The sequence below is a fragment of the Manacus candei genome, unplaced genomic scaffold (assembly GCF_025592945.1).
Source record: "Manacus candei isolate 608988 ecotype Guabito, Panama unplaced genomic scaffold, ASM2559294v1 h1tg000014l, whole genome shotgun sequence".
Taxonomy (NCBI): Eukaryota; Metazoa; Chordata; class Aves; order Passeriformes; family Pipridae; genus Manacus; species Manacus candei.
In genome coordinates this window covers 45,979,901-45,994,507 of record NW_026138062.1, presented here as the reverse complement: position 1 = coordinate 45,994,507, position 14,607 = coordinate 45,979,901, and the positions used below count along the sequence as shown (strand labels likewise).

At 39.1% G+C, this 14,607-nt stretch overlaps 1 protein-coding gene across 2 annotated transcripts in view; it reads right to left on the bottom strand.

The window, feature by feature from the left end:
* Window positions 1–3,130: 3,130 nt before the first annotated feature.
* Window positions 3,131–14,607, bottom strand: part of NOX4 (NADPH oxidase 4) — a 111,999-nt gene continuing 100,522 nt past the window's right edge. For both annotated transcript variants that reach the window (XM_051779254.1, XM_051779253.1), the window contains exon 18: window positions 3,131–12,754. In XM_051779254.1, the coding sequence (XP_051635214.1) occupies window positions 12,634–12,754 (121 nt within the window). In that variant the 3' untranslated portion in view covers window positions 3,131–12,633. The remainder of the gene's footprint in view (window positions 12,755–14,607) is intronic.

The following is a 14,607-nucleotide window of genomic DNA, read 5'->3' as shown; positions in this document are numbered from 1 at the left end:
CTTCTGCTCACCTCGTTATCAGGAATTTATCATGATTAATAATGTCCATATAGTGGTGGAGTGGGGAGGAGGAAGCAGTTTTTCTCTTAAGGAAACAGCAGACTGCAATACTTTGTTTGCTGCCCACTCTAAAGAGAGTTTCTTATTTGCTTCAGCATTTTCAGCCAGGTTTTGTAAAAAAATACATCCCTCCAATTTTTTATGTTCTCCTTTCCCTAATCTTCTTGCTAAAATGCATTTGTGAAATACATTGTTTCCCATAAAAATTCTCCAAAATATCAGACAGGAAATCAAAGCTCAAGAGCCAAAACACATTTTGCCAAACCCCATTACTTGGCCAGGGGAAGGTGAGTGGGAAAGGATATTCCTCAATGAAAAACTCCATCATAATTTTTGAAGTTATAATTTTTTCCTCAGATAGCTCTGCCCAGCCTGCCACTGACCCTGCATTAAGTATAAATAAACACCTTTTGCAGTTACACAGAGCAAGACCTTCTCTGAAGTGGAGATGTTAGCTTTCTCTCTGAGTTTTTAACCTATGAGAAGGTTTAATGTATGAGAAGGAATATACAGGGATTTGGGGTTTTTTTATCTTGTTGCAGTTAAAACTCCTCATTTGGGAGATGGTACCTTTTGCCATCATTATATCAACACCACTCTGGAATGAGAAAGCAAAAAATACAACCAAATGAAGTTTAATTTTGTATCCTTAGTTATCAAAACTAAATTACCCAGAACTTTTGACAACAAATCTGAAAAATCTCAGACAAGATCGCATACTCGTAATAATCCATGCTTCACATGTAGTTTTCCTATAAAACCCCACAACCCTGCCAAATGCAGAAATGATTAGGTGGACAGCCACCAGAATATTCAACACTGAGTGGGTGCTTTAGTCTCCAGTGTACCAGACAGACCCCTAACCACATTACTGCAAAGTAATCCATTACCAGATCATGAGTTTTAAACCAGTTGTTGCAGATTTGGTGTAGAATCAAAAGTGTCTTGAAGTTCATAATAAAATACCAGCTCTCCATCAAGATCAATACTTCACCAGACCAAGCTGACTAAAGCAAAAGACCAGATCACGTTTCACTGTCAGGCACTCAAATATCAGGCTCATCATAGATGGGAAGGATTTCTACACACTTCTGGTATAGGAAGGAACTTTGTTCATGACTGATTTTGATGGGTTAGGGTCAGGCATGTGCTGCTTTCTGCTTCCACTGTGCTCTAAACAAATTCCAGTGGTGTGATGATGAGAATGAGATAATATATTCTACCTCCGAGATGGTCTCAGTCACAGATATCTATGGAGTAAACATGTCCCTAATGTTGTTCTAAGCCAGAAAACAACTCCAGGTGGTTAACAAGGGTACCTAGGTCAATTTTGGCACTTTGGGTATCCTACCCAACTTCCTGCTGTCATGTCAGAGGATCCTGGGTCTCCTGCAGCATATCTGTCAACCCTGTATGGATGTTTCAGCTAGTTTAGGGCATCACAAAGAGTATTAGAGCCTCTGTTTTCAGGAGCGAAATCCCAGCCTCCCCTAGCAGCACTTAATGCATACATGTACACAATGCTTCCACAATTAAAGTAGTATGTCATTAATCAAAACCAGGTCACAAACAGCAACTCAACCATGTTTTGCTCAGTCTTGGAATGGTTGTTTATTGCAAAGTCATGAAGCTTCCTGTAAATACCTTGAGAGTACAGTGCCATAATTACATGATGTATAAATGTATGGTGCTTTGTCAAATACAATGAGACATTAAATCACATTAAAATGTTCTGCTAATATAACAGAATGCAAAAATCACATCTGAACAGCAACAGAATTCGGCAGCCAAATACTTTAATTATCAGTATTGCCATTAAGATAAAATGGCTAATTCAGTTGAGTATTTTGGGAACTAGGATCCTTTCCACACTACAACCAGGATTTGCATTTTAACTAAGCAAACTTGAAGGACTATTTGCCAGGCAAATTTGTAAAACTCTTTTCAGGTGTGACTGTCCCCATTTTACAAGTAGGAAAAAAGAAGATTGGATTTTGGAAAGAAGCTTAATGCAGTTGGGCATCAAAACCTCAATGAACCTGAATTCTTCATATTACTCTGCAAATCCTAAGCTGAGTCACTGGTTTGTAGGGGAACTCTCTAAGAATATGGGATAAAGTTTGGAGTTTTACCCTGACTGAGCCCTTTTTTAGTCAATGTATTGCACATACTCTCACAATACCATATAATTAAGGAAGGGACACTGTGGGAAAAGAGTTCTGCACATGACTCATGAAAAAGAGAGGAAGAACACAGGAAAATAGAAAAATGAAAACTCAAATCTTTTTTATGATCAGTTTTCTAGCTCTGCCTTATTATACACATAACTGGAAAAATCTTTGCCTCATTTTATCGGAACTAACAGAGTCAAAAATCTTATTGCTTACTCTTTGAAGGTTTATGAGGCATGCAGGTACAACAGTGAACTATTTTAAGTCCTTCCAGTCAGTGAAACACAGTTCCTCTGTTCTGCTGGAGGGCAGCAAGCTGAAGCTACAAAATGGGCTGTTTCATAAGACAAGAGTATGACTTGTTATAGACATGAACCCACTAAGCACTATTCTTTTTCTTAAAGTCAAGCCTAGATGAAAAAATTAAAAGCAAAAGTTCAGTACCAAATCTTGCTTTCTGTTCCACTTGGAAACTAAGCAGAAATTTCTCTTCAAAGAATTGTACCACATCCTGATCTATAAAAACGTAAGAACAGATTGAAATTACATTAATATAAACAGGTATCTCTGAAAAGAACATCGAGTACTCAAAAATGTGGACATTTATGCTAATACTTTCCAAAATGGTTATCTTGCATATTGTACAGAGATATAAAAAGTAAATACCACCTTCATTTTTAATAAATTATTTTTATTTCAGGTCTAGTGGAAAAAAATATATAATTACAGAGTTGGAAATTCAGAAAAAATTTCTGATCTCTTTCTTTTGGGACAGGGAAGAATGCAGTCAAAAGTGAAAAAGTCAAGACCTGCATCTACAGAAAAGAGAGGACATTAATTTTTTCTATCACATTATACATGTTAACTGGAAATAACTACTTCCAAGGCTCATTTCTTAAAAAAAAAAAAAAATGGAGAGTTGACCTTAGTTTGTTGCTTTCTTCAAATTTTAGGGATGGCAAGAGTTTAATCTTCCTTCCTGAGACTGGATTTTGATTACTTTGACTAGCGAGATAACAGGCTAAGGTCTTTTCACTCATACCACTGGCTCCAGTTCTCGGTCATTTACCACATCAAACTCTCACATGGCTGTTGAGTGACAAATAATTACTGAAAGTGAGAGGAAAATGGATCATGTCTTCTTTCTGACAGCAACCCAAGGCTAGACCTGCCCCAGGACATTGCCTTAAGGTTTAGATGACAGTGTAGACATCATCTGAACCCAGGTGTGATCCTAGAGAAATGCCTTGCTTTAAAAGGAAGATATTGAATTTTTGTAGCTCAGACTGTGGCACTATTGCTTAATTTGAACTGTATTTTTTCTCTTATGAAGGTTGGAAAGAAAAAAACCACAGACCCAAAAAATGCCTTGTTGTTAGAAAGTTTTATCCAGATGGTTTCCGCCCTTCTTCTAAGCATCTTGGAAGAATTCTTTTAAAACAGACATGTTTTGGACATGCTAACATTTCCCAAGTAAATCAGGGGACACTGAGCATTCTGGGTTTTTTTATGTTTTGTTTGGAGTTTTTGTTTGTTTGGTTTTGTTTGTTTGTTTGGGGTTTTCTGTGGGTTTTTTTTTTTTGTTGTTGTTGTTGGTTGGTTGGTTTGTTTTGTTTGGTTCTGAAATGAAATTAGTTTTACATAAGCAATGTAAAATCACAGAACATGAAAAAAACAAACCCTTATACACATCATGGAAGTAATACAGCTGAGCTACTCAAAATACTTTTTTTGGACATCAGTTTGAGGGAAGATGTCACAATTATGACTTTTCTACTCAACTATCACAGACCAACAGAACTATTTCTTACCAACTGTGCTTCATCAAATTTGTTCTTGCAAATGATCAGAAGGAACACAGGCAGAGAAAAACTCAGTGGGATTAAAGGTTTCACAACCTGGCACATATGGGCTAAGGCTACTCGTTTCAGAAAAAGCTAGTTAATACGCCCAGAGCTTCATCAACGTATGAATCCTGGAAGAGGGTCTCAGTCACATCTGAATCTCAATGAAAACTCTGTCCTTCTGCACTTGCAGCAGCCTCAGTGTCTCCTTCTCGAAGATGCAGAGCTGAACATATGTGTTGAGAGTTGCCTGCTTAGTAGTACAATACTTCTTTCCCTTTATAAACAATGAGCTCTCAAGCTCCCTGAAGTAAAGAAACCAGGCGAGGAAATATTTAATCAGTGAAAGGAGGAATTTATATGCAGTTGATAAACTAAAGGTTGTATGGAAATATCAAATGTAATTGAAAAAAATAAATCCTTTCTATCACTGCCCAGTGTCCTGAAATGCCTAAGTGTGAAAGCAGAAACATGACTCAATTTCAGTGGTAGCCACAAATTATCTGACTTTCAAAAAACCAAATCCCTGATTCTCATTCAGAAGATGAAAACACCTTTGCTGTTATGAGTTTTCCCCATTTTCTACATAACACTGCTGCCCTCATATCTGACTTTCTTCTCATTCTAAAATGCATCTCCATCATTGGGATGCTGCACCCATCAAAGCGAATACAAGAGCCCCATTGGCTTGTGGATTGCACTTTTGAATGCTTCTACACTAGGAGAATTATAAAGGTTGGTGTATTTTGATTAAAATTGAGGACCTCTGCATTTCCCAAAGTGGTATTTTCCTGAGTTAAGGGAAAAGCAGAGAGTGGAAGAGGCCTCTTGATAAAATATGTACTATGGAGGGAGGAAGAGCACAAAAGGAGGACTATGTGACACGTGGATGACAATGCATCCAGTGATTCAAAGGTTAGAGCACACTTCTAGGTTAAGTCTGAGATTATATGCAGAGAGGAAGAGATGGATCTAAAAGCTCAGCTCCCTCTAATCCTCCTATGAAGACAGAAGTAGACCAAGATGCATCCAGTTCTAACAGATGATATTTCACTATCGGGGGAGACCTCTTGCCAAGTTGCATCTCAGCCACGTTTTTAAGCTTTGGGACATTATGTTTTTGTCAAAAAGTGTGTATCAAACAGTTACTAGAGCTTAAGCAGTGAAAAAAGAATAATGTCATAGGTGAATCTTCACATCGATAGCAAATATTTATTAACAGTTAATTATGTTGTTCTAACACAATAAAAGAAAAACATAGAACTTGTGTCTTCCTGCAAAGGTTTTGCCATTTATTCCTCATGAACACTAGTGCAAACATGGGCAGTTGTTGGAAGCTGGCATTCACCATCCTGATCTGTTTTAGACAGTAAGTGCTTTCAAGCATCTAACACTCAATGAGGCACAATAACATACCCCACTTCCCTGTCCCTGAAAAATGTTCTTCTACAAAGCTGGAGAAATACAGAGGGTATGCCCATGCCCTCAGCTAACCATACAACTCTGACTGTACTTGTAGGTCAGACCAGCTCATCGTCTACACAATTTACCCTCAGGTATGACAGCTCTGAGCTCCAAGTTGGAAAGTGCACACGGGAGGCTTGCTTAGCTGTGTTTAAACTGCCTTTCCTCTCACAGTGCAGACTCAGTCCAAGAGCCCCTCATTTTCCCGGATATCAAAGGGTACCTAGGGCTGGCTCTGACTCAGCACCATTCAAAGATGTGACAGATGATGTGACATGGCCTGCTTCTGACTATAGATCATGTATCACTACTATGTTCTCCTTAAAACAGTTGTTTACCTCTTTGCCTTAAACCTCACCTCTTCCCAGCAGCTTGCAGAGCTTCTGTGCAGCATCCCTAACCAGGCTGCGCCGAGTGTAGCTCGGGACACAGTCCACTATATATGCTCTCTGGCATTTTGCATTTCTCTCAGACTATTAAAGGGAGCAGAAAAAGCTCAGAGGTGTTATTTATTCAGTTCAAAAGCAACTCATTATCACTGTGTTACACTTCTAACATACGAACACCATGACACAGTACCAGCAGGGAATCCGTTATCCCTGAAAAAATAAATGGCATGTTCTTTTGCAATCAAAATATATGCCCTGCTGTCAATGAATATATTCTTGGTTACAGCACCAAGAGGAAATTTTTGCTTTTCCTCCTCCACCTCTCATCCAAATTTCTTCCTCAGGGTTGCAGAGTATGAGATGAGCAACGTGACCTTGCAGTGACAGAATTTTAATGTGTGACTGGTGCACCAAAAGCAATGCAGCAGCGTCTCCCTGCTTAGTGTTGCTATGTATGCTAGACATTTATGTAACACTGCTTCTCATCCTCAAGGCTGCCCTTTCCTGGGGTCAGCAGCAACAAACACAAAATTTATTTATCGAACTGTCAACATTACTTACAGCTGACACGGAGAACTCTACACTCAAGTATTTTGGTGAAAAGGAGTTAACGTGTAAAGCTATTCCCAATTCCAAAGCTGCAGAAAAGAAGTAGATTTTTTTTAAAATGGGTTAATTTGAAAGAGTAAAGTGTTTGTTTCAAACAAATTGCTTATTTCCAAGTTGTTTGCTAAAGTATACTAGTTTTCTTCTGGGCTTTAGCACTGAGTTGTGCATGGAAATGCAAGGCTTTTGCATATATTAGCTCTCAACCCCCAGGGAGAGACTGTATGTACATCTAGAAAATGGGGTTTGCTTTTAATTTCTAAAATTGAGAAGCCAAGAAGAATGTCTCCTCCTTCCCCTTGGCTCTCAGGTTCAACATATTTTATCTTGTTCATTGTTGCCCTCCTTGATTTGCTCTTTAGTTGACAGCAGTTTACCTGAAGCATCAGGATCAGGTTTCCCTCTTATCCAAGCGCTCTGTCAAGAAGCAATCTGCAATTGGGATGAGTGGTTTTTTCCAGCTTCCTCTCTGTGCCCATGAAATAATGGGACAGATCCACTGCCCTTAGTACAGATCCGGCATCTGTTTCTTACAAATAGGATCCTTCTAGAGAATATAACACTTCAGGCACAGCAAACCTTGAGATCTACTGCAAGATCGGAGATACTCATACATCAGAGGAAGTGCACAGCAAAATGGATCCCATCCTTCTTACAACATGGGTGATATAACTAGCAGGACAGTAAACCTTCAAAAATACTCATCCAGCCCTTTAAGTAGAACCATTTTTTGCTCAAAACCGGTGTGTAAGAGCATTTATTATACATGTCAGTCCAGCAGAGGATTCAGGATTTAACCTTAAAAGATGCTGTCTAATTAATCTATTGTACCTACAAAGGAAATTCCAGAGTTTCTAGGATTTACTAAGCTTAGTACGGGCACTAAAATATCAGACTCTTTATGGGAATGAAGAGTCTCATCTCAGCTCCATGCATCTCACCAGTGCATCACCATAGTGGCCTTAATGAAATACACCAGCAGCAGAGATGATGCAAATCCCAAATCACCATTCACAGTTGAGTCATCAGCTATATTATATATATCCCTGAAAAATGTACATTCATAGCAGAAAATCTCAGTTCTGCACAGGCACCAGCGGCATTTATATTAAACCTTGTTGTTAAATCCTCTTTGCTAAAACAATAAAAACTGGTTTAAACTGTGAGGTGGAAAATCTGCAGACAAATCAGATGTATAATCCAGAGAAGAATAGATCCAGTTTGTCTTATATCACACTGGCAAGTTTATGAAATGATTGCCAGGCTGAAGTGAAAATTAATCTCCCTAGAAGCCCTTTTTTTTAAAAAAAAGGTAAACATTGCATTTTAATAACTGACTTATGAGCCTTGAACTGCTATAGGCAATGACTAGTTAGACATGTGCCTGCTTCTCCTAAATCACGTCTTGCAGTTTGAAACTAAAATCTGGTGTGTTAATGTTGAGCAGAAGTTTTTCTCTTAGGCTGCTGTTCTACAAGTCTTACCAAACCATTACTTCTCTGCTCTGTTAGGCTGTTACAGCTGAATTAGTCTCCAATGTGGCTCATCTGCTACTCATATTATCTGCCCCTTCTCAGCCAACTCCAATCTCCTTAGCTATGTGCTAGCAGGATTAGGAGCAAATAGACAGCTTCTGCACTTGCTTGCACTGGTTGTAAAAAGTGCTCACAGGTTGCTCCATGCTTAGATCAGACTGTGCATGGATGCAAATATACGTAGTACTTCCCTTACCTGCAAGACACATCTGCTAACAAGGTGGGTTATATATATAATATATGCAACCAAATAAAACAATGGGGATTTAGAGCTGAGAGTGTAAGCCCATGATGAGGATGCAGTGGAAAGTGAAATCATAGAATCATAGAATCAAAGAATCATAGAGTCATAGAATGGACTGGGTTAGAGGAGATCTTCAAGACCATCTAGTTCCAGCCTGCCTACCATGGGCAGGTTGACCCCTCAGGTTACTCAAAGCCCCATCCAGTCTGGCCTTGAACATTTCTAGGGATGGGGCAATGACAACTTTTCTGGGCAAACTATGCCAGTGTCTCACCACCCTCACAGAAGAGAATTCCTTCTTAATATCAAATCTAAACCTGCTCTCTTTCAGTTTAAAGCCATTACCCCTTATTCTATCATTACATACCCTTGTAATAACAATGTGCACAGTGCTTTCACACACATCTTCACATCAAGCTTGTGCAGATAGGAGTCTTCAGAGAGAGGATTTATCTGTTTTCCCTTTAAAGCAACTGTTCTTTAGTCTGTTGTGGCAAAACAATCAGCATTTTGCAGAAAAATGGATTTGGCTTAAATTTTCTACCGTAAGCAGTGAAGTCATCAGCTAGGTGTCTGTGGTATGCAGTGGTGTCCTCTCTCAGCCCAGGTTCAAAGTTTTTTGTTGTGATCTCTCATACTGCTTTCAGTCCTGTCTTCTAGAAGAGCAGATAAAAGACCCTGGAAGAACTCACATGCTAGTAGTAGTACCACATACTGAGATAGGGAAGTGTTGCTTCAAATACAGGGCTGGAATAATCACTGTGGAGGGACAGGCTGTCTTGCAGACTTCAGAGGTGAAAGTCAGTCTTCATCAGGCCTTCCCACGCAACATTAAAGTTCGTCTCTGCACTCCTTTGTTGTGGCAGTGGACATTTACTCACACAAGCAATATCAGTGCTATGGGAATAGGATGTCTTGGGTAAATCTGATTAATCCAGCTGTTAGCTGTGTAAAGCCCTGAGTCCCACACTGCTGCATGAGGGCTGGATTCCCAATGCAGGGAAAGGGTTTGGTTTCCATCATGGCATGGAAACATTCTTGCTTTAAAAAAACAGCCCTGAAACATTTCTGATGAATAAAACACAATGATCCTGCTGAGCAAACGCTGATGGGCCTGCAGCTTTGTGACTGAGTCAGAAGTAGCAGAATTCATGGTGGGATCCTTCCCTTGCCAGCGGGACACTTATGATGAACTCACAGAACACAGTATAAAGTGCAAAGTGATGCTCAGTTACGTAAATTCAGTCGATCTGCAAATGTGGAATTAAGTGCTGTCAGCCTTCACTTACTCGTCTGGCACTGAGTTATATTTTCACATACACTTGGCTTACAGATAAAAAAGTAACAGAGTTTAAAAGAGGGCCTGACTTTGTTTTGCAAGATGGAGACACACTCAGAAACAGCAATGACAACACAGCCTGTAGAAAGATTGTGTATCATAATATCTGCCACTCCTGAAGCCAAGTCACAGTCACTAACAACTCTGAAGCCTTTTGCCCCTCTAACAGAGCTATAGCTCAAGAAAAAAAAGCAGCTGAGGCTTTTAGACTTTCTCCAAAGTCAGCCACATCTTGTCTAGAGATTACTCATATGATCAATAGAAAGGTTTACCCAAAATAAACACAAGTACATTTGCATAACAATTAGACAGATCTTTTTACTGCTTGTGCACTGAAGTGATCCCAAAACATTAATTAAGCCTCACAACACTCTAGAAAGGCAGACAGTCCAGAGCTTGTTTTACAAGTGGATCAAACAAACATCTGAGGCTGACATGGCATGAAGACAGAAAGGGAAGAGCCTGGATCTGCTTAGATCTTGCTATGACAGCACAGCCTAATGTAACAACAGGTGTTTAATATGCCTACACGCAGCCATGACTCCTGTTACAATGCAGAACAAGAGCACAGTACTAGCACTACTATTTTAATTAGAAAGTATTACCTATAAAGAAGCTGAGCCAGAAAATATAATCTGCTTTAGCACAGAGCTAACTGCAAAACTAGCTGCTCATTATATGGTAATGGAACCGATATCTATCAGAGAGGACATGTGAAACCACAAACAACTTTGTGATTAAAAGACTCTAAACTGTAATTCAAAAGTATGAGATACTAGATCCTGAAGCAAGAGGAAAAGATCACTGTCTGGTTGTGGTTAATAGATGTAGGCATGATTTCAACCATGCTCTATGCAGGTAGCATTAGAAACAAATCTTACTGTTTAAAAAGTGTCTAATCCTTTGCTGCATACCTCTAGTTTTACAGTAATGGGTGAATGAGATCCAATAGGAAAATAATGGTCCTCCCAGCCTCAAAAAGAAAAAAATTAAAATCAGTAGCTGTAATGTAGGCTCCCATCTCACACTGCAGTTCTATTTTGACTTCTCTCATCTGGGCTACTTCGAGAACTCTCATCAGTAGGAATTCATCCATCTCTGTTCTTTCCTTCCTCCGTGAATTTCAAATTGGACAGAGTCAGAGGTAAAAACTCCAGTTGCAAGTCCAGACACTGAGGAACACATTCCAATGTGGCTTTACTGATGAAACTCCACTCTGATGCTCACTGAATGCAACTTCTTCGCAGAAGCTGCCAAGGTAAAGACCCAACTCATTCTCACTAGTTACACATACAACATGCCTATACACCACCTACTAGAAAAATGCTTCCCTCTGAACATTGATACTGATACTTGCAAACTCCTGAACAGTGTGTGCATTGTGAGTGAAATTTTAATGTCTTTTCCACTAAAATAAAAAAGGTTGTCAATGGAAAGACGTAAATGAAATCAAATGCACTGTGCTAAATACAGGTGAACCACAGGCACAAGACTTCTTGAGCCATCTGCCACCTGTGTATGCTGGAAACACTACATGCTCCCAAACTACTGCTCCCAAACTTCTGCTGGAGATTAAGGGGAAGGTTTTCAGCATGTTAGAGATGCTGCTCTATTAGGAGGCACTGGAGCAGTGACTATTTACGCCAGCTAAGTGTCTAACTCCTGCTTAAATTCCCTCTTCTTGACAAAATAAGGAAAAGGGAGAAAAGAAGAAATAAAGCTGGATAGGTTATTGGATGGAGGAAAAAAGTCATGCTCCTCAGAACCAAAAGGCTATAAAGTGCCTGTTTCAACCTTTAGCCCTTGCATGGCAATTATGAGCAGAAAACAGCTGTGGAAAGGAGAAGGGAAGGAGAGCTTAAATTTGGATGTTTCAGATTTTCCCCTTTGGAGCATACTGAAAGCATACTGCAGCTCCTGCAAGGTTTCTGTCTGCACACACCATTCAAGGAGCCACAGTGCTGAGGACTTCATTCTTACTCTGCTGTAGATCTCATCTCATCTCATCCTGCTTTTAGTGACATCAGGGCAAACAAAGGTGGCTCCAGGGAAAGTAATCAAAAGATCATAGTCAACCAAACATACTGGGACCTTTAAAACTGGATTTCAACCTGCTGCCTTGTAAAATAATCAGTAAGAGCATCTTTAGGTATTTGACATTTAGGGCATGTGAATGCAGAGTGAGTGCAACTTCCATATTGTGTGGTATAATAAAAACTTGAGTGCCTATCTGCTCGTGTTCATCACTTTCTTGCTCCATAAATCATACTTACTCTGTAAACCCACTGAATGCTGAATTGATGCAAGATAGAGAGTTCTCCATGTATAGCTGCTGCTTGCCAAAAGGCTGTGACTGACATCACGGTAAAGGCTGCCCACTGGTGCTACACAGTTATGCTCACATTTCCTTAGGTTAACTTCATTATAGAAGTAGACTAGTGAGAGTAACACTCTATATTTTAAATATAGAATCCCAGTTCTGCAATGTATAATAAAATCTTTAATATGGAGTGTTTTCACCCCAAAGCCATGAGATTTTAATACCAACAAAAGCAAGAGTCTTTGTAATACACTATGTTTTGTCATTTGGATAAACCTGGGATTTGGTTTACTGATCCAGCTTCAGAGGACTGAAGTGGAAGAAGTTTGAAGTGGAAGAAGTTTAAGCGTTCCACAGATTCTTCCTCCCGTCAGCTTTCAAAACAATTATGTCTCTCTCCAGCTTCTGTACTTTTTAATTAACAGAAACAACTCCAAAGATCACTCCTGCCACAAATATTGTGTGAGCGTATTTGAGTATAAGCACTGATTATTTGTTGGTATACTGCTGCATTCACAGTCTTAAATAATCATAAATAAAAACATCTGTGCTACACTTTGGTACATTTCTATCTGTTTAAACCACAGATGAACTTCTAAGTTGTACAAAATAAAAAATTGCACTTTTATCTTCTGGTGAGTCTTGCTAGTCCAACAGACTTTCAGCTGAAGGATTCTTTATTGTACTCAAACCTTGTCCCATAAGAGTTGCTGCTGTTGCTCAGTTTATGAAGTATCTTAGAGATTTTGTTTGGTCCACAACAGAAAACTCCAATGGTCTTCCTGTTATCAAAAAAAAAAAAAAAAAGAAAAAGAAAAAAGTTATGACATTGTGAATAAACAGCAACATCTAATGATAGACAGAATTGGATTCTGGCCTCACTCATACATAAGTCAACTACATATAGGTTTTACGGTGAGAACAGCTCATTAGGTCATGCAGTTAGTATTACTGAAGCCACCATATCTCTCTCAAGTATCCCCACAATAAAATCTATTACTTATCTGACTATGACAACTCTTAGGAAGAAGTGCCTCATCTTGATTTCAAGAAAAATTATTATTTTCCACTCCATTTTTATTTTCATAATTAATCACCTTTTTGTGAAAAATGTGTCTCACTGTAATGACTTCATTAGTGTAACTCGTGATTTACACCATCAGGAGATCAAGTCACTAACAGTGATTTGTTGCACTCATGAAAACAGAGCACTACTAACCCATGATTGTTTCTGGCAGCAGCAGAATAATTTTACTGCTTTACTTTCACATTAGTATGCAGTTTTTCCTTCAACATCTATATTGGGAAATCTTAGGAAAAGTCAAACACAGAGTATGATCCTTGTTCTTCACCTATAGGTCTGAGTCCAGGTTCTTTAGTTAACTTGACTTTTTCACACCACTCTACTGACAGCAGCTCTTTGCTCTCTGGTCACCTTAAAGATGGCCTGTAAATCAGATTGATAGTCATACAATATCTAAGGGCTCAGAACTGTAGTCGGCAACAGAACAGGGCACATCCACCACGGAAGGACTGAGCCATTCACAATACTCATCACCTCCCTTTTTTTGAAAGATGAGAAGGGAAAGGAAGGAGCAGGGAAAGAAAATGCAGTGCTGCCTCTTCCACATCATGAAAAAAAAAACATTATCTTCCTGCTGAAATTGTGCCACTACAGATAAAGATCTTAAAGATTTAGTGAAATGAAGAAAAAGCATACAAGAGTGAACGTGGTTCTAACTATAGTGATCTACAGCACTCACCAAGAGGCTGGAGACTTGAATTCTGGACCCTGCCTCCGGGATTGCTTCAGTATTTTATCCAATAACTATTTAATATTAAATATTTTAGCACATGCTGGATAATCAAACACAGTTTAAAGCTCACTGTGTATGTGTTTGCTGAGGGAAGGGAATTAACACATACAAGAAGAAATCTTTGATGCATACTGTCAAGTATATATGATGATAGGCAGCTGCTCGAATAGCATGGCAGTGCACACTGTACCACTGCACAGCAACACTGGCATTGTACAACTGCGGACTCAAACATTAAAAAGCATCACAAAGTTAGGTAGGTAACTGTAGAGGTGTCCTTGTGCAAGCACCTTACAATGCTGATTTTAATTGCCTTCAATTACATCATCTCTCATATTAATCCATGGCAAGTATTTATAACCCATTCTCTTCTCACCCTTATATATACCTATTAAGCTTTCCTGTCCTAGCAGTACTCCTTTTAATGGCAAGGGATGTTGTGCTGGTAGCTGAATTTTCAGCAATAATGAGAGTACTATTGCTCATTGCTCTCAAATAAGATTTCTCAGCACCTGTAGACTCTGAAGTCCCTCTAATCTGTGCACACTGGAGAAAAAGGATTCATGAGCTGCCAGCAAGAATCTGTTCTCTACTGTGTATTTAATTGAGAGAATTAATGTTGTTGTTGGTTTTTTGGTTTTTTTTTTCATTAGTCTAATTAGTACAACCAACTGATAAATCCCAAAGAGTTTCTCTGCCCCTCTCCCTTTCATTACATATAAATTGCCACTAAAGTAAAGACATGTCTTAGCAGTACATACTGCTAATATATTCCCATCCCAGCAACATCCTTCCAAGGTACACAGAATTTTTGGCTA